General features: G+C 42.5%; 1 protein-coding gene across 1 annotated transcript; it reads right to left on the reverse strand.

Moving 5' to 3' along the window:
• Positions 1 to 816: 816 nt before the first annotated feature.
• LOC125449347 (cysteine dioxygenase type 1-like) lies at positions 817 to 27,025 on the reverse strand. Its single transcript, XM_048525074.2, has 5 exons — positions 26,795 to 27,025; positions 18,469 to 18,546; positions 17,593 to 17,747; positions 12,810 to 12,979; positions 817 to 1,476 (listed from the first exon to the last, which is right to left on the reverse strand). Exons 1-5 carry the CDS (start codon positions 26,947 to 26,949, stop codon positions 1,447 to 1,449), a joined length of 588 nt encoding a protein of 195 aa, XP_048381031.1. The 5' UTR covers positions 26,950 to 27,025; the 3' UTR covers positions 817 to 1,446.

Here is a 27,025-nt window from a genome sequence, read left to right on the forward strand (position 1 = left end):
CAGGACTACACTCTATGAAGATGATTTTCTTTATGTACAAGCATTTTTGGTTTTTGAAGTTCAAAACAGATGAAAGCATTTAATTAACTATGTGAATGGCTTTCCCCCTCCCCCCCAAACCCCTCCTTTATTCCAAAAAGGCTTCACTTAAAAAGTCATCATATGTCACAAACAAGTTAATGTTGAATCCAGTGGGATTAAATGGAAATTTAGATAGGAGCAAGCAAGGTTAGAAGAATCCAGAATTGAACAAATTTAACTTCAGAAAGCACCAGGATTCAGTTTACAACCAGGTTATTTCCCCTCCCAGGAAACGGACAGATAATGACCAGTTACTTCAGCAGAAGGTTTAGCCTGTGGAACTTTGGCCAGTACAGTTAGAAATCTCCAGTTATTAGAAATGGAGAAAAGAAAAATAGACTCAGATTTGTGACTAGTTCACTGACAGATTTGGAAGTGATTCAAACCATCTTCTGTGAATGACAAGGAAACATAACCCCCAAAAAAGAAAGTTCTAGCAATGTCTGTTGCAGAGAACAAAGGCTGGAGAAATATCAGACACCAGATTGAAAAAAAAACCTGTTGAAATATTCTGAATTCTCAGTGCATGAAAGAATTCTTTTGTCCTGCTGTTAAGAAAATCTGCAGCCTCTCCAAATGTCTGACAATGTTGGCCAGCCAGAAAAAACCAAGCCAAGCCAGGTTGTATTCTGGGAGCAGCCTTGTCCAGTGTGCCATGATTTATGGTAGAATTAACTAGCAGTGCTGTAATTCGATCATAAATGATTGCTACCTTCCACAAAAAGGAATAAAGACTTTATTCAAGAATTTCAAAAGCTTATTTATTAAACAATTGAAACAATAAAATGTGTGCTTTTTCAAAATATACACAAGTTACTTCAGACAATATTACGTGAAATGATGAAAGCTTCGAGCCAACAGATCTGAAATTAAATCAATACATTTACAGCAGTTTCCTTGCAGGATGCTATTGCATAATTCTACCACATTACAGAGTGTTAGCCAACATTCTCCAAATGCCAACAGAAAGAACAAAAACTGTCATTTTATTTTAGAAGGTGTTCTGACTGTCAGGAAATTCCATTAGTATTAAAAAATAGAAAAATTAACTTCATGATGCATTGGCAAACATTGTTGTTACAAGCATGCAAGATGATTGCTAAAGACAGTTTGGTTAACATTTTCTACTATCCCAAGCCAAAAGTGATTACAAAAGACTTTGTAAAAAACAGAGTTTGCTTAAATCAGAATAGTGTAAAGATCAACTATTCAACATTGCAGCACAGAAAAGGCTATAATAATTTTCTTCCTCTTGTTTATAAGTGTAGAAGCAAAAAAAGTCACCGACAGGTTCACACGTAATGTTGCAGTACATGTGCATTTTCATGAAATCCACTGAGCAGGCCTGCTGGTCTAACAAACTGATCAGTTGTTTTCTTGAGTAAGAGTCTCTGTCTGCAAATCATAGAAGCAAGAAAAAGACTATGGAAACCCACTGTCAATTGCAAATTGTTAGTGATTTACAATTTATTGCTAAAACCAATAATTGGTTTTGTTTTTGAAATCCAAATTTATCCTAAACTATTGGCTGAAAATGGAGGAAAATCCATGATACATGTTTTGATTATTTTCATGCTTTGTGACCAAGAACAAAATATATCCAGTGCCTTCTGCCATTTAATGTGACAAATCTAATTGGCTGAAGACTAATTTATGGAGAGCAGCTTTGGGATAGGCCAGGCAGGAAGAAGTCATCCATCTCAGCACTTCTGGATGGAGGGAGTGTCACAAATGCCTTGGCCAACTCTGGTTTTGGATTTGTTTAAAATTTTAAGTTAACAAAATCAAAACGAGTATAAAACAGCATAGATTTTCACCTAATTTCCAGGAAACTCAGTGGTCAACTATTCATTTAAGTTTTTTAATAAAAAAGTTCAACTTAAACACAGGCAGTTTCCAAATTTTACTGCAAAGCTATAAACTGAACAGTGATCATGGAAAATAGTGGAGAAATACATTAGTTAACATACTGAGAGGCAATCAATCAATTTCCTCCCAAAGTAAGTTCAAGAACGGGGAATTTTACTTGGGCCAGTGAAAGTTGGAATAAAGTCAGGGGGTAACAAAGTGTGGAGCTGGATGAACACAGCAGGCCAAGCAGCATCTCAGGAGCACAAAAGCTGACGTTTCGGGCCTAGACCCATCAGAGAGGGGGATGGGGAGGGGGAACTGGAATAAATAGGGAGAGAGGGGGAGGCCGACCAAAGATGGAAAAAGAAGATAGGTAGAGAGGAGAGTTATAGGTGGGGAGGTAGGGAGGGGATAGGTCAGGTCAGTCCAGGGAAGATGGACAGGTCAAGAAGGCAAGATGAGGTGGTAGGTAGGAAATGGAGGTGTGGCTTGAGGTGGGAGGATGGGATGGGTGAGAGGAAGAACAGGTTAGGGAAGCGGAGACAGGCTGGGCTGGTTTTGGGATGCAGTGGGGGGAGGGGAGTCAGGGGCATGGGTTTCCAATTTGGGCTCAAATTTTCAGAATACTACTGAGGCACAGATTGCCTACTTGGGAAAATTTTTAAAAATTTAAATATTAAAAACAAAGCAGCTAGAAAAAAGGTCAGAATCAAATTACTATGTGAACAGGATGGGCTAAAAAAATTGACGACATTTGACAGCTGCATGACCTTTAATGAGTCCAGTGAATATTCCTGTTTGTACCAAAAGGCAGCACAAAAGTTTGTTTTTCCTGTACTTGCTGTTAGTTTATACTGTAAAAGTTTACCTTTGAGTTGTCAGACTTCACCTCAGACCAGGATCATGAACTATGCCAGGATTGCACTTGAGCCTCCAGACCAACCTTTGATTGAGGAGCCCCCAGTGGGCTGAAGAGCACTAGGCATATAGTTCCCCTCCTTTCCCATTTTTATTGTTTAATAAAAATTGGTCATATTTACATGATTTGTTGTCAAGTCTGCTCTTAATTACATTTAACCAAATCTTAAGAACCACTTAGCTACACAGTAGCAAGACACTCTTGGTGATAAGGATGGGATTTGGGAAAAATGTTTAAGGGAAAGGCAACCTGCTGCGCTGCACATAAAGCTGGATGAACACAGCAGGCCAAGCAGCAGAGGAACAGGAAAGCTGACATTTTGGGGCTAGACCCTTCAGAAAATTTTCTGAAGGGTCTAGGCCCAAAACATCAGCCTTCCTGCTCCTGTGCTGCTGCCTGGCCCGCTGTGTTCATCCAGCTCTACGCATTGTTATCTGATTCTCTAATGTCAGCTGTTCCCACTATCTCTGCTGCTCTGGAGACCCTCTATTCTAGGATGGAACATAGCGGACTCTAGATTCAGGTCTAGAACTTTTTTTAAAAAAAAAACACAATTAGGACCCCCACAAGAATTTTGTGGGGCGCGGGGGTTGTGTAAGTTATAACTGGAAAAGGAAAAAAGGAAAGAAGTGTTCATCATATAGGTGGCCATACAAGTGTTTGCAGAAAACAGACTTCTCCAGAAGGGCAGTGTACCGCAAGTGATATGGATACTGTTAACACAGTCTTGCTTTCTGCATGTAAAAGAATTAGCATGCCAGGCACTGGAGGCTACATTAATAGAACAATGTAACATCAGCCCAAGAGGGGTAGTTAAGTCAGCACAGGAGAAACAGTACCAAATAGTATATACAGTCATTAGCCAGCAGAAGGAAGAGAGCAAGATGGTGCAGTGCAAAGTTGACCTAAACAGCACACATTAGCCTCACAAATGGTCCCTATGTCAATGGTCAGGGTCCCATTTGGTACTCATCTGATTCAGAGTCTGAATGGACATACAGGGCAGGGAATGGTCCACCTCCAAAGCCATCCTCAGGAAAGGGGCTAATATCATGACCTCTAATAATGAATAAGGCAAAACAAAAAGGACAAAACACAAAAATTCAAGAATAGAGAGAGATTACTTTGTCAGACTTACAGGGTTTGGGGCTGTGCTTCAAGCAGAAGTTGGGGAAACCCTTGGCCATCAGTCATGGGATCAGGGCACCACTGATATCATGGTCAGTGCCAGAGTGAGGGAATCTTAGAGCATCAAGTGTTGATCCACATGAAGTGTTTTTAAGAAACATAAGGCAAACCGGATCATTATGGAACACATGGATACTAACAGTAGGAAACAAAGTACCCTTCCCTTTTAGATTTGGAAGGTGGTGTTGAAGTGAGATGGCATACTGAAAGGTATAAAATGTTTGAGAAATTTGGCTACGTAAGTATTTATTCTCCTTAATTTCAGGATCCAGACCAGGAAGCTTTCACTACCAGAATGAGGAGCTGGTTGATGCAAAGTGGGCCAAGCAAGTGACAAACAAAAGGTTGAAATGGGGTGGGTTGGTGAAGCAGAAGATAAATCTTTGCAGCATGACCAGCAGGAATACTTCATCTATTGTATTCATCTGTATGTGCCAATGCCATGTACACTGGACAGTGTGCTACCCTCTGATGGCAGGGCAGGGTTGGGAGCACCACATGCCACATGCCAGGCAGTTGTGGTGAGCCACTCAGCCAATTGATTGGAGTGGAGTGGGGCTGGGCCTCCAGGGGAGTTTGTAAGGGCACTTGATGGGACAAGGTGGAGACTCAAGGCCTCACGTCCCTATCACAGAATATTGCCTTTCTTCAAGTGTAATGTGATATCTCGTTGTACCAGATGCTGGGGCAGAAGTTACTATTGTACATCCACATCCAGGGCTCAAAATAACTTCATCTTCAATCCGCCTCCCCCTCTCTCCCTATTTATTCCAGTTTCATCTCCCCATTCCCCTCTCTGAAGGGTCTAGGCCTGAAACGTCAGCTTTTGTGCTCCTAAGATGCTGCTTGGCCTGCTGTGTTCATCCAGCTCCAGTGTTATCTTGGATTCTACAGCATCGGCAGTTCCCATTATCACTCAAAATAACTTAATGGATTTGGTGAGGTGGTAACACCAGCAATTCAAACAAGTGTTAGAATAGCCGTAGGGAATGGACCCCCATGAATAGTCCTGGATTTTTTTGGTATGTTGGATATCAATATCAAGTACGTTTTGAGGTACACCTTGAAAACCCCACTGGGAAAATTCTCTTGGTATACGAGCTATGACAATTACAGCTGGCAAGACAAAATGTAAACCCCTCATTATTCATCTGCCCACAAAGGCGGTTTCAATGAAATAGTGTTGTATTCCAAGAGGGCACAAAAAGTAATTGTGAATACTTTACAGGGCTTGTATGCTGCGTATGTCATGCTCGCTGCAGCTTTGCTTACAATAGCCCTGTATGGCCTGTAAAGAAGCCTATTTGAAAGTTGGCAAATGACAGTCGATTACTACCAACTTAAGTATTCTCCTCTACTGACAGTGGCCATGCCTTACGTGATCACTGCTATAGAATGTAGGTCACTTGGGCCAGATACCTGGTATGCCATTATTGACATAGTAAATGTCTCTCAATACAGACATCACTGGAATCACAAGCTGGGTTTGTTTTTAAACATAGGGAGGTTGCCAGTATACTTCGACAGCTACCACATGGATATCCACACAGCCCAAGCTGAAGAAGCTAGCAGCAAGGGACTTGGATATGTGTCCACTGCCACCAGACAGTCATGTGACCACATGATATTGACATCTTGATTCACAGGTGACTGAAATAATGGTGGTGGAAGCTGTAGCCACACTGGTGCAATATATTGGAGAGAGACAGAGGCTGGGAAGTGAACCCATAGATGATACAGGGACCAGCATAAAAATTAGTGGGGAGAGTGCACGAATTCCTTGGTGCAGAAATATTCCTCATTTGATCATGTTACCAAGACCTCTACATGCCATTACATGAAAGCTCAGTTTGAATAGGGCAATGAACAACAGAAAGCATTTATTGCCGCTAAAAGTCATGCATTAGCACTTCCCCGAGCTTACCTTTTGAATTACAAGGATCAGTAGTAGTCATGTGGAGGTTACGGCAGAGACAAAGGGGAAAGCAACTTTTGGGCTTCTGGTCCAGAAAACTGACTGACAGCTACATGTTATATGCCATTTGAAAAGCAACTTCTGGACAGCTGCTAGGCCTCGGTAGAGATTGAAGGGCAGACAGACAAGCAGAAAGTGCTCTTCAGACTTTAATTACTAATCCTAATGTGAGTGAGTGTTTTCTGATGTTGTGACTAAAAGTTGGTAGAGCACCAAGTTCCACTGCAAAATGTAAATGGTAGCTAGCTGATCAGGCCAAGGAAAAGGAATGATTACCAAAGTATGAACAACTAGCTTAATACCCAGCAAGTGAACAAACTCCCATTTCAAACAATTGACCAAAAGATACTTGCTATGTTTGGTTCACTTATGGATCAGCCACCTGGAAGAATGGCTGAGGGCAGTGGTGGGCAGCTGTGTTTAGTTCCTCCACACAAAATTATCCATTGTGAAGGAGATGGGGAGAAAAAATCCAAGCAGTTGTGGCCCTAGTGCTGGAAGAGTCAGTGCCTGCACATTTATAATGATTCATGGGTGGTGGCCAATGGAATGGCTGCATGGATGCCAATGTGGCAGTCACATGACTGCAAGATTGCTAAAAAGCCCCTGTGCAGAACAGGACTATAGGAAAAAACATGGACGAAGGCACAGCACATGAAAATTAGTGCGCCATGTTGAGGCCCATATGAAGGATGGTTTCCAATCTGATCACAATGCTGCAGGCCAAACAATTGAAGGTGTATCTGAAGAGAATCATTCTAGAAAACAGGCTCATTAAAAAAATCAGAACATTTAGGGTAACACAGCACAGTAGCCAAGAGATAGAGGTTTGCACTTGCCAACGATTTCTTTCACCTGATCAGCAGGTAAAGTGTGAATTATATCAGAGGTAAAAACACTTATTACTGCCAAAAAGCTAATGGCACACATCGAATGGGGGTGGGGGTGAGTAGAAGAATCAGTCAATCTGCCAAACTTGAGGAAGCTATGTTGGCCCATTATCACCACACAATAATCAGTATCTGTTAACCACACTGGACACGTACTCTGGGCTAAGTGTTAGCTTTTCTGACAACCAAACCAAGTCAAGAGTAACAGAGATAATGGGAACTGCAGATGCTGGAGATTCCAAGATAATAAAATGTGAGGCTGGATGAACACAGCAGGCCAAGCAGCATCTCAGGAGCACAAAAGCTGACGTTTCGGGCCTAGACCCTTCATCAGAGAGGGGGATGGGGAGAGGGAACTGGAATAAATAGGGAGAGAGGGGGAGGCGGACCGAAGATGGAGAGTAAAGAAGATAGGTGGAGAGAGTGTAGGTGGGGAGGTAGGGAGGGGATAGGTCAGTCCAGGGGAGACAGACAGGTCAAGGAGGTGGGATGAGGTTAGTAGGTAGCTGGGGGTGCGGCTTGGGGTGGGAGGAAGGGATGGGTGAGAGGAAGAACCGGTTAGGGAGGCAGAGACAGGTTGGACTGGTTTTGGGATGCAGTGGGTGGGGGGGGGGGGGGGGGGGAAGAGCTGGGCTGGTTGTGTGGTGCAGTGGGGGGAGGGGATGAACTGGGCTGGTTTAGGGATGCAGTAGGGGAAGGGGAGATTTTGAAACTGGTGAAGTCCACATTGATACCATATGGCTGCAGGGTTCCCAGGCGGAATAGGAGTTGCTGTTCCTGCAACCTTCGGGTGGCATCATTGTGGCAGTGCAGGAGGCCCATGATGGACATGTCATCAAGAGAATGGGAGGGGGAGTGGAAATGGTTTGCGACTGGGAGGTGCAGTTGTTTGTTGCGAACTGAGCGGAGGTGTTCTGCAAAGCGGTCCCCAAGCCTCCGCTTGGTTTCCCCAATATAGAGGAAGCCGCACCGGGTACAGTGGATGCAGTATACCACATTGGCAGATGTGCAGGTGAACCTCTGCTTAATGTGGAATGTCATCTTGGGGCCTGGGATGGGGGTGAGGGAGGAGGTGTGGGGACAAGTGTAGCATTTCCTGCGGTTGCAGGGGAAGGTGCCGGGTGTGGTGGGGTTGGAGGGCAGTGTGGAGCGAACAAGGGAGTCACGGAGAGAGTGGTCTCTCCGGAAAGCAATCTCCCGCGACACATCCCTCACACCCCCGCCCCCGCCACAACCGCCCCAAGAGGATCCCCCTCGTTCTCACACACCATCCTACCAACCTCCGGATACAACGCATTATCCTCCGACACTTCCGCCATTTACAATCCGACCCCACCACCCAAGACATTTTCCATCCCCTCCCCTGTCTGCTTTCCGGGGAGTAGGGGAGTCTAGGCCTGAAACATCAGCTTTCCTGTTCCTCTGATGCTGCTTGGCCTGCTGTGTTCATCCTGCTCTACACCTTGTTATCTCACAACTTAAGGCCTGCAGCAGTTGATCACCTACCATGGTGAACCATCGGGCAATGGTTTACATTTCAAAGGCCAACAGGCATGAAAGTGGGCTGCACTGTATGTAACCTCAAGCAGCTAGCCTTGTCAAAGGAATGGCTAGATTATTAAGCGTGTTAAGTTATTGACCCCCCCCCTAATCATCTAGTACAGGGCTGAGGAAGGGTCACTGGACCCCAAAATGTTAGCTGATTTTTTCCTTCAGATGTTGCCAGACCTGCTGAGCTTTTCCAGCTACTTGTTTTTATAGTTACATTACAGGGCTGTCACAAACATGGTATAATCTGAATAGAAATCAACCAGTGAAAGGAGGATCACCCATGAGCAGAATGTTCTAAAGGTTGTGGCCAGTTACATCTCCCAACTCTACAACACCTAATGACCTTTGAACAAAGGGAAGCGTGGGTACACCACCCACCTAAGCCTGGTGTGATATTTGTCCATGGACAAGGTGATACTTACTATGTATTGATAATGGGGTAGGAAGTACCAGCGAGTATATAGACAGGTGGAAGTTAAAAAGAAAGAAAAAAGAAAGAAAAAGAGAGAGAGAGACTTCAAGATTGTACACGGATAGGATAGGATTTCTTCAGACCATGCAAATTTATTACAGATGGATGCAGCTGTGGATGACTCAGTTGACATAGGCAGCAGATTTACGTGGTTGGTGCACACAGACATGGTGTGGACAGAATGAGACCAACAGGGTGCAGAGCAACTTAGTCAACCAAGACATTGATGGATCATTGGACACTATACCACTACATGTATAGTTATGTGCGTTAGGGGTAACATGGGGATAGGGTATGTTCACTGTATCTAAAGGACATGCAGCACAATTGCAAACTGCATGACAACAGAAAGTGGCTACTAAAGAAGTACTATACAACCACACAGATAATGAACAGAACCTGGTTATTGCACTGGGTAAAAACAATACAAATACATTGGAAAAGGGTAATTAAAGTCATATCAAATGGTATGGCTGTTCCAGTGCATCTCAAATAGTGATTAGAATATTGATGGTGGCCATACGATCAGTCGATAAAACTGACACTTAGGACAGCCCAACATCTCAACTCAACATTCAAAATAGCTATAGCTCCTAATACAAGAATACAGAGTCAAAACCCCCAGGATACAAAAAGCAAACTTACATGATAACAGAAGACCAGACTAAAACTGAGGCTTGGTACAATATTAGGAGGGCTAGGAAAAACATTGGAGCATTAAATGTCACGGATGTGGAGACTTTGCAAAACAAGATGCAAAAAAGTGGGTAGCCTGACTGGGGATGCTATTAAGCCATAAATGCTTGGGACAGAAAGCTAACTATAAATATTGTCATCTAATGTAATGCAACGGAACAATTTCACATGTCTCTACAAAAGGAAGTTCAAATAATTATACTGTTTGTATGTTCCATGAAATTAAAGCTGTTCAGAGCAGAATTCAGGACAGTGATAGTTGGGTGAATTTATTCACATTTGCCAGATGAAAATTTCTGATCAAACCAATTCTTCAACATAATACCTGTAACAAACAGGTAGGAAATTTTACCTTGAGCATTATTGATGTGACTTATGTACACAATTAGCATAATTTTATTGATCTCCCCCATTTGTGTGGGCAACAATTGTGGCTGCCAGAGATGACAGGGAAGTGGATTCATGAGGCAAATAAACACCAGTGGTATTGATTGTCAGGTGTGGCCATTTGGTCTGGTAAATCTGTTCTACATCCCAGTATTTAAACGGTGCTCCCTTTAACATTCTGCTGGAACACAGATGTGGCAGTTAGCTCCATATAATGACAGCTATTCACAATACAGGACAAAAAAATCAGACTGCTATTTATTAGCCCCCATACCATTTGATTCTATGGTATTTGAAAGGATTCTCCAGTTTAAAAATCAGTGCACACATCCTCTATAACACGATCCAAGTAGCCAGACCAGAACATTTTGGAATAAATGGAAGAATGTACAATAGTATCATACTGCCTTTGGGATACAGAACCTAAGCATTTATCAACCTGACTTGGTTGGAATGATTGTGAAAGTGCCCATATTAAATCGGAATTAGTGACAAGGGTCAAAATAGACATTGAACAAAATCATGTCATGAGGGTGGAGAGTTAACATGATTTACTGATCCTATTACAGCCTTGACCATACACGGGGGGGGTCTATTTAAAGGGTTGGTCCCCAAAGTCCTGCTATTGTGAATTTGATGAGACATCCTTTTCTACATTGAAACAGGATGAAACTACTGCAAATGTAGTGAATATCAAATTATACTTAACTAGATAAGTTGCGGGCTGGTGAGCCTTATGACAGTGGGAGGGTAATAGAATATTCTTAGGAACAGGATTTCACATTTGGCAAAACGGACTTATTAGCAACAAGCATGACTTAGGGTGGGGATGGTCATACTCCAAATTCAATCAATTGAGCCAAGTGATGCAAGTGATGCAAGTGATTGAGGGCAATATGGTGGACTACATGGACTTTAGCCAGGCCTTCGATAAAGCCTCTTATAGCAGGCTGATGGTGAAGGTGAAAGTCACATGGGAGCTGAGATCAGCTGACAAGATGGATCTAGAACTGGTTTGGTCATAGAAGACAGTCATGGGAGTGTTTTTCTGACTGGAGACCTGTCACCAGTGGTGTCTGTAACTAGTGACTAGCACCGAGTTGAGGATAGGAAGGATTGCTCGAGGCTACAGCAGAATATAGATACACTAAAGACTTGAGCAGAGAAATGGCAAATAGAATTTAATCTAGACAATGGAGTTGACTTTTTGTAAGAATCTGAAGAGGGCACTACAATAAGTGCTACTAAGGGTTCTGTCTTCAGACATTGAGACACACTGGTCCACAGTATCGTTGCCATTTTCCAGGCACCATGTCCAGTTCTGGCTACCCAGTTATAGGAAGGATATTAAGCTGGACAGGGTTCAGAAGAGATTTACCAGGATGTTGGCAGGTATGGACAGTTCAAGTTAAAGAAGGTGAGTGTGCCTTTTTTCATTTGAGTCTATAAATTTGAGAGGCAGCCATATATTAGGCGTATGAAATCATGAGGGGTATAGACATGGTTAATGGGATGGAAGTGCACAAGCATGAGTGCTTCATTTGGGATTATATTCAGCACTGACTGCTTGGATTGAAAGGTCCATTTCTGTGCTGTGTGACTGACAAGTGGTAAGGTAGTCAAGGTTTCATGGACTTCAGAATATGGAGTATAAAAATTGACAATCATGCTGCAGGTATATAGAACTTTAGTTCGGGCACATTTTAGAATATGGTGTATGGTTCTGGTTGTCACACAAGACTATGGAGGCTTTGGAGAGGGTACAGAAGATGTTTACAAGATGTTGCCTGGATGCCCAAATGTTTTGAGTGCATTAGCTAGGAGAGATTGGACAAAAAACCAAACTGTTTTCACTTGAATATTGGAAGCTGACAGGCACAGAAAGAATGAATGAGTCTTTCCCTAGGGCAGAAATGTCAATTACTAGAAAGCAAAGGTTTAAGAGTTAAGGTGATGAGAGGGGGAAGTTTGTATTTAAAAGAAGGGTGATAAGTGCCTGGAATGCACTGCCAGATGAGGTAGAATAAAATACAATAACAATGTTTAAGATGCATCTTGACAGATACCTGAATAGGTAGAGTACTGTTTGTTTAGGTGGTCTTGGTTTCCAAGAATGGTCTCACTATTTTAAATTGGAACAAGGTCCAAGTCACATAACAGGTTCTAGGGAAACCACACTTGGAGCATTTCTTGCTTTATCATGAGGCAAGAACTGCACCAATTCATTTGGCATAGATAAAGTGTGGAGCTGGATGAACACAGCAGGCCAAGCAGCATCTCAGGAGCACAAAAGCTTTTGTGCTCCTGAGATGCTGCATGGCTTGCTGTGTTCATCCAGCTCTACACTTTGTTATCTTGGATTCTCCAGCATCTGCAGTTCCCATTATCACTGATCCAATTCATTTGGCAGTTTTACTAATGTCTGAGGAATGAATAGCTACCCAGTTTATATCAGCATGAACAATTCTGAGCCCAAGAAAACAAATCAGAACTCACCATTTATCAGAATGAGAGTTACAGTTTAGTTAACAAAAATCATTAGTACACAAATTTGCACATGGTAGCATCAATTCCAAAAGTCACAGCAATATGGGTAAAATTTCCTGTCAGGGCATAAATGGCAAAGTTACACCATAAAACTTAAAGTGATGCACCAACTTTTCAACAGGTTACAGTGCTAGCCCCTTGAAGGATGAAAAACCAATAGGCATCACAAATTGAGAAATTTCCACAAATTTTATTTATTACTAGACATTTCTTCAACACACCCCCTGACATTCCAAGCCACATGATACTTACAGGAGGAACGATCTTCCCATGTTTGCTGGTAAAAGTAACGCTCACTTTCTTTTTGTGCCCAGTTCTTTGATCGAAGCAGTTGCAGGAGTCAAAGGGTGGACTGTACAAGTGAAGGCTGACTGCCATCTCTGTGTGACTCACATTTTCAACTCTGTGCACCCCAAGTGAATCTAAACATGAAATAGTGAACAGTTTAGATTAAAAGTTGAAAATATTGAGAGACACTCCGGTTTGGTTGCATGTGGAAGAAACTACCATTTCAGGCCAATGATACTAGAATTTCAGTTGTAATTTACATTAAGAATTAACTGGAGGTTAATTCTATGCTAATGCAAGTACACTTTCATTTAAATATTTCTCCTTTAAAAGCAGCCATGAATTAATTTTTAAAACTGAGTAGCAACCAACAGGTGACTGGGTTTTATTCCCTGCCATGCCACAAATAAAGCTTAAAAAGGACGGATAATCAAGAACCCACAATTAAACAAATTGGAGATAGAAAACAATTTTGAAATTCTTACTAATAGGGTCTGTCACATCAAATTTGCTTTCCACAAAAGTCAATATCTGGTTTTCAGCCCTGAGGAGTCAAAAAAAGTACTTTGGCTTCAAAGATAATGGGAACTGCAGATGCTGGAGATTCCAAGATAATAAAATGTGAGGCTGGATGAACACAGCAGGCCAAGCAGCATCTCAGGAGCACAAAAGCTGACGTTTCGGGCCCAGACCCTTCATCAGAGAGGGGGATGGGGGGAGGGAACTGGAATAAATAGGGAGAGAGGGGGAGGCGGACCGAAGATGGAGAGTAAAGAAGATAGGTGGAGAGGGTGTAGGTGGGGAGGTAGGGAGGGGATAGGTCAGTCCAGGGAAGACGGACAGGTCAAGGAGGTGGGATGAGGTTAGTAGGTAGCTGGGGGTGCGGCTTGGGGTGGGAGGAAGGGATGGGTGAGAGGAAGAACCGGTTAGGGAGGCAGAGACAGGTTGGACTGGTTTTGGGATGCAGTGGGTGGGGGGGAAGAGCTGGGCTGGTTGTGTGGTGCAGTGGGGGGAGGGGATGAACTGGGCTGGTTTAGGGAATCTCCCCTTCCCCCACTGCATCCCTAAACCAGTCCAGTTCATCCCCTCCCCCCACTGCACCACACAACCAGCCCAGCTCTTCCCCCCCACCCACTGCATCCCAAAACCAGTCCAACCTGTCTCTGCCTCCCTAACCGGTTCTTCCTCTCACCCATCCCTTCCTCCCACCCCAAGCCGCACCCCCAGCTACCTACTAACCTCATCCCACCTCCTTGACCTGTCCGTCTTCCCTGGACTGACCTATCCCCTCCCTACCTCCCCACCTACACCCTCTCCACCTATCTTCTTTACTCTCCATCTTCGGTCCGCCTCCCCCTCTCTCCCTATTTATTCCAGTTCCCTCCCCCCATCCCCCTCTCTGATGAAGGGTCTGGGCCCGAAACGTCAGCTTTTGTGCTCCTGAGATGCTGCTTGGCCTGCTGTGTTCATCCAGCCTCACATTTTATTACTTTGGCTTCAAGTACCTTTTGTATCCCAGGCTTAAAAAAGCACATTTCCCTTATTTCAAGTTTCATTTAAAAAGTTTCAGTTGGATTAATCATTTGAATACAGAAACCGCCTCAAATCAGACAGGTGCACTTTTGACAAACTGGAGAGGACAAGATGAACTAACATCTTTTCGCCCCCAATTAGTTCTATCACAACTTGCTGCAGACCAATTCCACATCTGTCTTTTAGGACTTGGCCAGCTCAGGAAACAGTAGATCAGTAGCTTTTATTTTGGACACGGACATGAATTTCTCACCCAGAGTGCATTTTATGGCCATGCCATTCTCAAATGCTTCTTCCAATTGGTGTTTAAATTGGAGCACAAATTCTCCAACTGAGGGGGTGGGAACAGCACATTGATCAGCAGGAAAATTTTCTTGACCATCCATCCATGACCGATATCATAAAGGTCTCAAATCAAAATGCCGGACTCAGGGTGACTTCCTGACTAAATGCTATTAGGATGCCACCTCTGGAGTAGCTGCCCCTTTTGAAGGGGCAGAAGATCTCCATGGATGGAGATAGTGTCAACTAGGAGAGATTGTCTAGAAGGACATGGAGTGATTGGAATGAGGTCCAGCTGTATCTCATTAACAGATCCTTGGGTGGAGTTGTTAACCTGGGTAAACTAGGGAGCCCTGACTGACAGGTAAAAAGAGAGATTCAGACTCTTCTCATTCTAGGGATTGGCTGAACTGGTTGGTCAAAGCCCATGTACTGTGCACGATAACAAGAGAGGTGACAGGATGTCAGGCTTTGCAGTTATTTTAGAATAATTCTGTGCAGCATGGCAAAGTCAGGCTGGTATTTACATAATGCTTTCCTCAGTTCTTGAAGTTTAATTGAAAGTTAGCTTATTCTATAGTATATTTAACAGAAATTCAGACTTTATCCTATGTACCCCCCAACCCCCTGTAATTCCAAGCTAGTTAATATAAAAATATTGCACAAGATAGAAATGTAGGCAGAATTCCCCCTTCATGGCACTAAAATGGTGGGTACAAGTGTTCTAACAGAAACCTTGGTCAGATGCAGGTCCTGAAAAAGGACTAGGTTTGGTTAAAGAACAAAAATTCTGTTGACCATGATTTTGAATTTCTTCATTTGGAATTGGCTTAAACAAGCATCCCACAGTCAGGAAAGGCCTTGGATGCTTTTAAAGCCCTAAAGAAAATTTGTTTTGACCTCTACCTTTTGTTGGTCAGGTAAGAGTGAAAGCTCTTTAAAAGCTCATTCTGTTTGACAGTGCATGAAACCCAGGGGAGGCCTGATGGCAGGAACTTTCTGGGGAGCCTCCAGTCAGAAGAGTTTGGTAGCTTCAAATATTACAAGATAACAGCATTAAGTGAGAGAGGTTTTTCAGTAGAGATTACACAGCCATGTTCTTCAAATTTAAAGTGACACATTAGAGTACATGCCGATTGGCAAAAAAGTGTAGTATGTGCTCAAGAGTTTTGGAACAGTCATGATCTGAAGAGACTATGTCCACACCTTTAAGTCAGGAACCAAATGAGTCTGCAATTTTCAGTTCAGGAAGAAACTTGTTCCACAGTCATCATTTGTATTTCCAAGAGATTTGTTTTGACAATTAAGGTCATTATGAATGGTTTGTCAAGATTTCAAACAATACAAAACAATTTATCCTAGTAACAAGCTCTGTTCAGTTTGATTGGCAGTTTTATGGAGGGTTTAAAGACCTGCCTTTGACTGGTCATTGGATAAAAAGGCTTGCTTTCACAAGCAAGGTGACTTTTGGCAGGGCGGGGGGGGAGGGAGGGGGGGAGGAAATGGACAGAAACAAAATCAGGACTTTCTAAAAAGTCATTAATATCATAGTTCTTATAGATTTAAAAGGTGTACTGAGCGTTTGAGTAGGTTTGGCTTATATTTGTTGGCAGTTAGAAGATGGAGAGGTGAACATATTAAAGTGTACAAAATTCTTACTGGACTTAACAGGGTAAGTATGGGAAGGGAGTTCCCCCTGGTAGGGGAGACTAGCACTAGACAGCACAGTCTCAAATAAAAACATTGTTTACACAGTTAAAAGACAGCGAGAATTTCAGGATAGCAAATTTATTGAATTTCTGCTGAACGCTGTTGCGGCTGGGAATCATTATTTGTATTTAAGACAGACAGATTTATATTGGCACAGGAATCAGGGTTATGGGTAGAGGCAGGGGTGTGAAGTAGAGTATTCAGATCAGCTGTGGTCTCATTCAATGGTGGAGCAAAGTCAATGGGCTGAAGGGCTTATTTCTGCTCATGCTGTGTCTTTTCATCTCTTGTAAAAATAGATACACTTTAAGATGTCCATTCCAAGTACATGTTCTAACTGATCATACAACATGTTACACCCCTCTGAGCCATGCAGGAGTTGAACCTGGGTCTCTTGGTCCAGAGGTGGAGATACAATAATAGCCCCTCCTCCATTGCAGTTACAAAGTCTGAGGGCTGTAGATCTTGATTATGGGGCAAGTGGCAAAGAAGTGATAAATAGGTATTGAAGGAGCTGTTGAGTCATGTGGCTCACATTGGAGTCAGCCAATCTTGGTACCACAATCTTGGTACCATAATCATGGTACTGGTACCTTCATAAAAATGAACACTGCCTTCCTTGAGGTGAGGAATCAATGTGGTGATCATAGGAAAGAGTAGCAAGTTCAAATAACAACATAAAGTGGACAAATTTCTAATCTCTTAAGTGTCATTTCACTGGAGGTTCAACATGAAAATCCAACCTCACTAGCATTGGTCAGCACATTTTTTAAAATAGTTTTGTTTTTCACTAGCATAATATTTTCTACCCACTAGTTTAAAAACAAACAATTTGTTAATCCAGAGACCCAGGTAATGTTCTGGGAGATCCTGGGCCCAGATTCTGTCCCAGAACATGGAATCTGAATTCAACTTAAAGAAAATAAAATACCTGGAACTAGGAGTCTAATGATGACTGTAAATCCATTGTTTGTTAGAAAAAACCCATCTGATTCACTGATTTATTTAGGGAGGAGAATTGCCATCTTTACCTGGTCTGACATACATGTGACACCAGACTAAAAGCAAAGCAAAGTGGTTGATTCTTAACTGCCCTCTGGGCAATACATTCTGGCCCAGCCAGCAACATCCTCATCCCACGAAGGCAAAACCTACAAAGATGAAAACAAAATGTAATCTCAGCTAGAACTATATACTTGAGAATGAAATGTGAAAGCCTTACCATTAATGTAGGTACACTGATTTTCTTGTAGAATGGTCTCAAACTTCTTGTTTAGTTCTTTTCGTTCACCATCAGGCCAGTGAAACAGTGTTTCCTTCAACTGTCCCTGAAGCAGCTTTAAGAAGCAGTGGGAATCAGCATGATCATGGATACTGCTATAATGTGGAAAATTAAAGACAGACTCCAGTATCTTCAAACTAGTGATTCAACAAATCTGAATAAAATAGATCCTTGACAAAAGATGAAATGTGAACTCAAGTTAACTGCAAGGTTAACTTCCCCCTCCTTTAAAGGAGTTGGATTCTATTAGGATCATCAGTTTTCAAAATTCTCACATTTTAGCCATTGCAATTATTAATAATAGAGAGAGAGTGAACAGGAATCAAAAAGCAGTGGACTGAAAGAGTTAGATGCAGTAGTATGATGTTGCTTCAAAACCATTCCCACCAGTTATGGCATTAGGAGGTACATTGGAGGCCAGGAACTTTCCATTGAAGAGAAAGGGAAAAGAAAAGCAAAGCAGAAAAGAAAAAACAAGATTAGTCACATTTTTTGTAGCTTTACCAGAGAAGGTCAGCCCACAATTGCTTACACAGGTTACAGCCACAAAGACAAACATTTGGGGAAAACAAAGACATAGGCTTAAAATCAAAGTAATTTTAGAAATAATGCATTACAAGCTGGATTTATAAATCAAAAAGCTGACATTCAATAACATTGTTCACTATAAGAGAATTGGGAGTGTAAAAAACTAACCAGCCATCTATAGGCTACCTATGACAATCCAGCCATAACAAAGACCACAGAAGTAAACCTATTAGGTGTAGAATAACATTAAATTAATTTAATATTTATTGAAGTACAAAACAAACTTACCTCCCATGGCCTTCACCCCAGCATAGTATCATCAGATTAAACTTGCCATTTCCTTCATCAACTAGATTCCTCGTGTATCTGTAAAGAAGGACCAATTATATTGAAGTTAATGTTAAGAATCAAAAGATCCAAGACATGAAAGATGGTTTATAAACCAGAAGCACAAATGCAAACAAGATGATTTTCAATGTTGTGCTCAACTATACTGAGTTGGACATTAACCTGGAAAATGACAGAGTTCGCAGAACAGGCCCTTCAGCCTGCAATGTGGTGCCGACCTGTGAACTAATTTAAGCCCCTCCCCCTACACTATCCCATCCTCCATACGCTTATGATGTTGATATTTGAAATATTCCATCAACTGAAAAAAGCACATTGAGGGAAAATTTCAAAAACAAAAAGCAGCCAAGCCTGATACAAGTTTGATTTTATCCCCCGCCATCAAAAGCTGACAGACATTCAACAACATCAATGTTTGACTAATTCTAAAATGAACAGAATTGAAATTTAGTTGAAAGAGCATTCACCCATTGTGATTATAGAAATCACTATTACAGCAGCCTTTGGCCCAGTGGAATCTGTGCCACAAAAAAACACACCCCACTACCCAGTAGTCCTGCTTTCCTGCATTAGGCTCAGTCTTCAATTTATGACATTCAGTGCTTTTAAGAAAAAAATGTTGTCCCCATCTCAACAACTTTCCCAGGCGTTCTGAGTAAGGGTCGCCAGACTCAAAACATTAATTCAGATTTCTCTTCAGATGCTGCCAAACATGTTGAACTTTTCCAAAAATCTCCTGTTTTTGTCAGAAGAGAACTGCAGATGCTGTGAGGAGCAGGAAGGTTGACGTTTTGGGCCTAAACCCTTCTTCAAACAAACAAAAAACAACCACACACCCTGAGCAGTCTAGGCCCGAAACGTCAGCCTTCCTGATCCTCTGATGCTGCTTGGCCTGCTGTGTTCATCCAGCTCTACACCTTAATTGGCAGCACTCATTTTGGCATCTAACAATTTCACTATTTGGATAGTACATGTTTTTCAAAAAAAAAGCCTAAAATACTCTACCTTGCATGGTTATGCCATTCTCCCAGAAGTCCAACTCAAAAGCAGATGGGGATTATCTTTAGATTGTACAGTCTTTTCTTTCATGCACACAGCACACCAAGCAAAGTATTCATTGCCAATGGGATAAAGAATAATAAATCAGAGGGCTACTGCTTATGGTAGCTTTGTCGCCAAGTCCTATTAGTGAGCTAGGATGTTTAGTAAATCAGCACTCAGGTTTTATAAACAGTGGCCCAGACTATTGCTATAGGAAGTGAGCTGTTTCAGCAGGATAGGTAGGACATGTCAGGATCTTTCAGCTGCAAGTCCACTTTTCGAAAAAGGTGGTGACAAATGACTTCCAAAACAGCCTGTTCCAACACCCCCAGCTGGGTCTTGCAGACTTCACTTGGGGCAGATCCATTTTCTCCCTTGCTGCTATTATCATTGCCTTTTGCTCTGGGGTACTTGAAGTTCCAGCAACTCCTCTCCAACACAAGAGCCAGCATTTTCTCCATTAGTACCAAATGAGGTATGCTAGACTTGAACTGCTACTCTCCAGATGCAGGCAAATCAGGGCAGGACGTGTACAGTTAATGGCAAAGTTTTGGAGAGGTGTTGTTGAACAACTAGTTCTTGGAGTGCAGTTTCATAGTTCCTTGAAAGTGGACACCCAGGTAGACAGAATAGTTTGTGGTGTTTGGTACACTTGCCTTTACTGGTAAGTACATTGAGTGTAGGAGTTCAGGCATGCAATTCAAACAACCCACTCAGCTTGACATTCCCAGAAGTCACAAAGCAAAGCTAAATACCCAAGAACAGAACCTCACACTGGCCAAGTGTTTCTTCCAAGTCTTGGGGTCTTTGCCACACTGATACAAGTGTTGGTCCCACACTTCAAAGGGTGCTCTCCAGGAGTTTTTGCTGCTAGCACACAGAAATCCTTCATTTTATCTTTTCCTCTCATGTTCCCAAACTGTTGTCTTGTCCTTGTTGGTTCCTCAGCCGAGGAAGGTCTTTCCACTATAGGCTCACTCCAAGAACACCTGTAGGTTATTTCATTGTTCTTTCACCAACTAAGGATTTCCCTTGATGTCATCCCTCAGACTTAAACCAGGTCAAACCAGCTGGGTTTGGGCAACTTATGTTCATAGCTATTGTCTGTGAGACCAGCTTCTGGCCAACCTAAAAAAGTTGAGGGAAGGGTAAAGTTGAAGGATATGGTCTATGTTCCATGATTTGGTCATCTTCAATACTGTTTCAGCTTAGTCACAACATTAATAATATGCATCCCAGTAATAGCCAGGCCTGCATCTCCAGATGTTAGAATAGACAATCACTGTTAGTTTCCTTGCCTTTGGAGGAATTTGCCCCATTAGGGAGACTGAAGCAATGAGAGAGAGTTTAATGTTTGATGAATCTATTTGCTGTATCAGATAACCAACAATTGTACAAATTGAGTTGTATAGATGTCAAGCTTGCAGCAATGCACAACAGGGCAAAGTGATGCTATTGAATGAATCATAATTAACTGGGAGGTCAGAGATGATCAAGTGACTAAGAGCTGGTGGCAGAGCTGAAGGTGCGTTCACTTTAGCCAACCAACTGATCATCTTTAATTAACTTCTTGATACTGGTCACCTGCTTGGTTTCATGCATCTCCTGGCCTCTGCGGATAGAGAGAACTGCTCTGTTAAATGCCTGCACAAAATGCCTACAGTTCAGTCAATGAAAGCTTGGGAGCTCACCAGTTCCATAATGGAACTTTTTGAAATTGTGCTGCAACATATCCCTGGGCTTGCTAGAGGGTAGATATGCATCAGTCACTCAATGCCAAGAATAAGTGACAGTCCTGCATTTTTATTTTCAGTTTGATTGTGGCTAAAAGAAAAAAAGCGAGAACACTGAAAAGAATTGCTGCACTTTTTGCAGGAAAAAAGTTACTGGACCTCATTATGAGGAGAATTAACACTGCTAATGTTCTGAGTAGATTTGTTGTGAATGCTGTGATTGGTTTGCTCACTGAGCTAGTTTGTTAGTTTGTAGAGGTTTCATTACCCTATTAGGTAAGATCATCAGTGCAGCCTCTGATGAAGCGTTATTATGTTTTCCTGCCTGGTATCTCAACTCTGGGGTCCATTGGAATTGGTTACCTTATTGCTGGTTCTTCTTCACAGTGGTGTATATACACAAGGTCCAATTCTATGTGTTTATTACTGGCCTTCTCCGTGGCAAACCAAGCCTCTAGAAATTCCCCATGCTTCTGTTTGGCTTGACCTCAGATCTGCATGTTGTCCCAATAGAACTAATGGTTCTACTTATCTGTGTGAATAGCAACGAGTGAGTGCTGGTCATGTCTTCTTGTCGCGAGTTGGTGTTCATGTATTCTTGCAGTCAGTTTCCTTCCTGTCTGTCCACTGTAATGTTTGGTCACAGTCTTTGCATGGGATCTTGTATATCAGGTTGGTCCTGTCCATAGGAGACAAGGGGTCTTTGGTTTGAGATAGCAGTTGGCATAGGGTTGATATAGGTCTGTGATGCATCAGAGTGGCTCACAAAGCACAAAGTTGGCTTCCTGTCTGCATCACAATAATCACACATTAATCATGCAGGGATCCTCAGATCACTAAAAACCAAGTTCTGGAGAAACTCTGCAAGTCTGGCAGCATATGGAGAAGGAGTGTATTAATGGGCCATTTTCTCACTGAACATCAAATCTTGTTTCATTAGATACATGTACACCTTGATGATTCTGTTATTTTACTAGAGATGTAACAATTCACTGCTCCTTATTCATATGAGATTTTTATTTTTAAATGGTTTTCCCATCTCATTATGCCCAAAAATACTATTCTTGTCAGTTTCTGCAAGGTGATGGTTTGAGTTTTAGTTACTATAAAAATGTAATTAACGTGACAAACAAAGTATACTGGGTCCCACACAAAAGTCAAATAGCTTATGCCGGAGCATTGAGAAACACACTCATTTTAAAGTATAACATCACTAAAAGAGACATGAAGTTGAAGTCACTGCAGAAGTGTTTTCTTAATATGGTCATACAGATTGGCAGGGTAGTCCATTAGCTCAGTTTGCTGGACTATAATCCAAATAAAAGTGATACCAACAGCACAGGTTCAATTCATACACTGGTCCAAGTAAACACAAATAACCAACCAACCTCAGATCACCTAAAATATGGAAGTCTGCAGTTTAAGCCAGTCATTGGACAATGTAGCCCTATTGTCTGGTAGGGCTACAGCAACAACCTTAGATTAGGACATAGCAAGAACTGATGATTTTGGAGTCAGAGACAGTATGGAGCTGGAGTAGCATAGCAGGCCAGGCAACACAGGATCAGGGGCCTTCAGAAAGGATAGGAGTGGGCCAAACAGCCCAACAAGCCTGCTGCACCATTTGCTAAACAAGTTTGAAGTGTTGTCGTGCGCAAGCAGGAATGTGTTCAGTACAAACCAGATCAGCCATATTATTAAATGGAAGAGCAGACTCAAAGACTGAGTGGCTTATCCCCACCTCTAACTTATATTATGAATGAAACATTTATACAGTTAGATTTGAGACTTCCAACTTGAAAAAGCTGACTGTTGCCAGCCAGTCTACCATACAAGCTTTGAGAAGCCAAATGGACAGTTAGTTGCTGCTGAATTGTTCAGTTATGTTGGTCTACAGTGACTCCCTCAGGATATTTACACAACAGATTCAGTGATAGGAATGCAATACAATTCCTGGCTCTTGCCATGATGCTCTAGAATAAATGATTGAACAAATACAATCATCTTCCCTGGTGCTGGCTCAGACTCCAGCTAGTGTCGAGTTCCCCCTTTTGAAGGGAATTTCCCAGAGCTCCTTGCCACTAATTAGTCCTTTCCAAAATCCCATTCTTTTGTCCTCATTTCAAAAAAGGATCTAATTACCACAAGTGCCATGCCACTGGAGGAGCTGAACAGGTTAATGGGCTTGTTGTGGTAAGTGACACTGTCAGTTACACCTGCCATCACCTCATGACTTCAAACAGACAGATGAGGCTGTAGAGTTTCTGCTTTGTGGGAAAAATCTTACCTAGACAAAGTAGCTGGCAAGGCTTCAGCTAACCCAGAACAACTTTAAGAAAAATGGCGCAACATCTGAAAAAAATGCCTGTAAAGTTTTTAATGCCAGCATGCTTTGACACCACCTCCCCCTAAATTCCTCAGGATTACAGATCTTTAAATTGGATCCATTTGGATTTGTGCTCGAGACACAGATCAATGTAAATTGTAGGTAACAAAGTGTGGAGCTGGATGAACACAGCAGGCTGAGCAACATCTTAGGAGCACAAAAGCTGACGTTTCAGGCCTAGACCCTTAGGGTTCATCCAGCTCCACACTGTTAACTTGGATTCTCCAGCATCAACAGTTCCCATTATCTCCAATTCAACTTAAATTAGAAGCTGGTTCACGCACAGTCCACTTACATTTTATTTGTTTGACCTCATGACCAAACAAAGGTGGTGAAAAGGTAAAGTCACCATAGTCCTACCAGACTATAGGGTTGTTCTGTCGTTAGACAACTATGACAGATGATGGTTTAAACAAGAGGGTCAACATACCCCAGGTGAGGAGAGATCGAGAAGGAGAATCCCTCATTGTAACCTCACCCAGTGTGGAAGTGTAACTAGTGCTGTTGGCCTCACTCTGCAGCACTAATCAGAAATCCAGACAACTGATGAACCTGTTTATTCAAAAACCTAAAAGATATATACACAGCTATGACAGAGTTACTGGGAAGAAAGTGACTCCCTTATTTGGCAAGCTCAACATTAAGCCTCAAAAACATTGATGCCAGCCACCAGAAATTTAAAAATTTTCTACTTTTGGCCCATCTTTTACCCAGTCACATTATCCAATGATCAGCAAAACTTAAGTTTTTTTTATTTTGAATGGTGAGGTGTGATTATTCATGAATACAGTCAATTTTCTGCCACTAAAAGCAATGGCCAAAAAAAAAGCCAACCAAAAAACTTTCCACAGCATTAGATCTCCAGACCAAGTTTGGTGAATCTCAACTTGGCAGTGTTGAAATTCAATGCGTTCACTGCTACTTAACAGATCACATTTTAGTTTGGAACACAACTCTGACACAGTCTTCACTTTGCAAGAAATTATGCCAAAAGCTGCATTGAGATTCTAGAGTCAAGGCTCACCCCCCTGCACAGATTTGCATCATTTTAGTAACACAGCAGTGCAAAGCAAACTCAGAGTGGAAGTATCAGAGATAATGGGAACTGCAGATGCTGGAGATTCCAAGATGATAAAATGTGAGGCTGGATGAACACAGCAGGCCAAGCAGCATCTCAGGAGCACAAAAGCTGACGTTTCGGGCCTAGACCCTTCATCAGAGAGGGGGATGGGGGGAGGGAACTGGAATAAATAGGGAGAGAGGGGGAGGCGGACCGAAGATGGAGAGCAAAGAAGATAGGTGGAGAGGGTGTAGGTGGGGAGGTAGGGAGGGGATAGGTCAGTCCAGGGAAGACGGACAGGTCAAGGAGGTGGGATGAGGTTAGTAGGTAGCTGGGGGTGCGGCTGGGGGTGGGAGGAAGGGATGGGTGAGAGGAAGAACCGGTTAGGGAGGCAGAGACAGGTTGGACTGGTTTTGGGATGCAGTGGGTGGGGGGGAAGAGCTGGGCTGGTTGTGTGGTGCAGTGGGGGGAGGGGATGAACTGGGCTGGTTTAGGGATGCAGTGGGGGAAGGGGAGATTTTGAAACTGGTGAAGTCCACATTGATACCATATGGCTGCAGGGTTCCCAGGCGGAATATGAGTTGCTGTTCCTGCAACCTTCGGGTGGCATCATTGTGGCAGTGCAGGAGGCCCATGATGGACATGTCATCAAGAGAATGGGAGGGGGAGTGGAAATGGTTTGCGACTGGGAGGTGCAGTTGTTTGTTGCGAACTGAGCGGAGGTGTTCTGCAAAGCGCAAAGAGTGGAAGTAACCTTTTCTGCTTGTACTGCATCTACAGTGCAGTGTTTCATTGATTCCAAATGCAGCTGGAATTTTTCCATTTGGAGGAACCTACTGTGTATTCATACTTTTCTTTCAGATGCAGTCATGCCAGAATTTGTAATCACAATAAGTTGCGAAGAGGGGAAATGTTGGGGCAATAAAAACTACACAAGAAATCAGTACAAATAACTATAAAAGAAAAAACTAGTAACTTTGTACATTTTCTCCCCCAGGCATAGTACACCAAAAGTACCCGTTCTCTCCAGAAGGGATCAATCGCGCACAAGAAACAAAACAACATTCCATAACACTTACAACAGTTACTTCAGGCACTTCCAGATGTTCTTTTGCGACACTTGTCCTTCTAGCCAAACACATTACAGGTCAAAAAGGTCACAAGGCAAGACTTTAAATAAACTCCTCTTCAGTCACATATGACAGTGAATTAAAAAGAGTGTTACAAACGCTTACCAAGAAACGAATGAACGGTTCGAATCTCAGCTTTCATTATAACAGGCAGATTGAAAATACTGTACAACTTGGCAGCGTAGTTCTGAGGAAGGGTCACCAACCCGAAACGTTAACTGTTTTCTCCTCCACCAATGTTGCCAGACCTGCGGAGCTTTCCCAGCAACTTTATTTTTGCTAGCAGTGTAGTGTTCATTTACTTTAGTCTTTTTGTTAGGAGGTAGCAAATTAGGTTTGTACTGTTCCTAGGTTGTATTAGTAGCCTAATGGAAAATTCCTTTTTGTGATAACTTTTATAGAGTTTGTACTGCAGGAGTCAAGGAGATTGCAATTTTGCAACACGTTGCACAAATAAATGCAAGAATGGATGTGGGATGGGGCAACAAAAAGAATTGCAGCATTTAACAAAATTGTCGTACCCATCGACAGTAAGCCACCATGGCAAAGCGAAGAAACAGTGTCGTAATCAAACAAAATGCAGAAGAATTAAAAAAAAGTGCAGGGGCACGAGTTACAAACTAGCCCCTCGGAATAAGAGTCGATTTCCTAAACCCACGCAAAACAAAATCAATGCTATTCTTTTACCGTTCTGAGGAAAAAAAGTGTGCGGACCCCCCCCCCCCCAAAGTTTACATAGACAAAGGAAGGTTCCCAAACAAAGGTGCCGTGGTCACTGTTTAGCCACAGGCCTACCCACACGGCTGTTCTTTAACCAACTCATACAATGGGGCTGACTAGTTACCATTTCCAACCCATATCGTGAGCGATCTTACCAGCCCCTTCACCGAGTACAATGCAGCTAGCTCACACTCACCTGTACTTGTCAAACTTCGCGTATTTCAACCATTCGGAACGGTCACTTTTGTAGGATTCCAGCATGTCCCACACCTCATCCACATCAATCTTGTCATTCTCAAAAATTTGATGCAAAGCTCGAATTAAATCCTGCAAATTCGCCACTTTCGGCATTCCTACACGAGCACGAATACCCCCCGCGACCGTCCAAGCCAGCAACCCGCTTCCTGCTATTTATCAATCCAACTGC

This window comes from Stegostoma tigrinum, chromosome 3 (assembly GCF_030684315.1).
Source record: "Stegostoma tigrinum isolate sSteTig4 chromosome 3, sSteTig4.hap1, whole genome shotgun sequence".
Lineage (NCBI taxonomy): Eukaryota > Metazoa > Chordata > Chondrichthyes > Orectolobiformes > Stegostomatidae > Stegostoma > Stegostoma tigrinum.

Bases quoted from the DNA above. Each gene is read 5' to 3' on its own strand.
- LOC125449347 (XM_048525074.2), bottom strand. From the start codon at position 26,949: ATGCCGAAAGTGGCGAATTTGCAGGATTTAATTCGAGCTTTGCATCAA. The intron at 12,980-17,592 runs GTAAGGCTTTCA...TTTCATGTTTAG, and splicing joins TCAGTGTACCTACATTAATG to ATTCACTTGGGGTGCACAGA. The intron at 1,477-12,809 runs GTAAGTATCATG...TATGATTTGCAG, and splicing joins ATGGGAAGATCGTTCCTCCT to ACAGAGACTCTTACTCAAGA.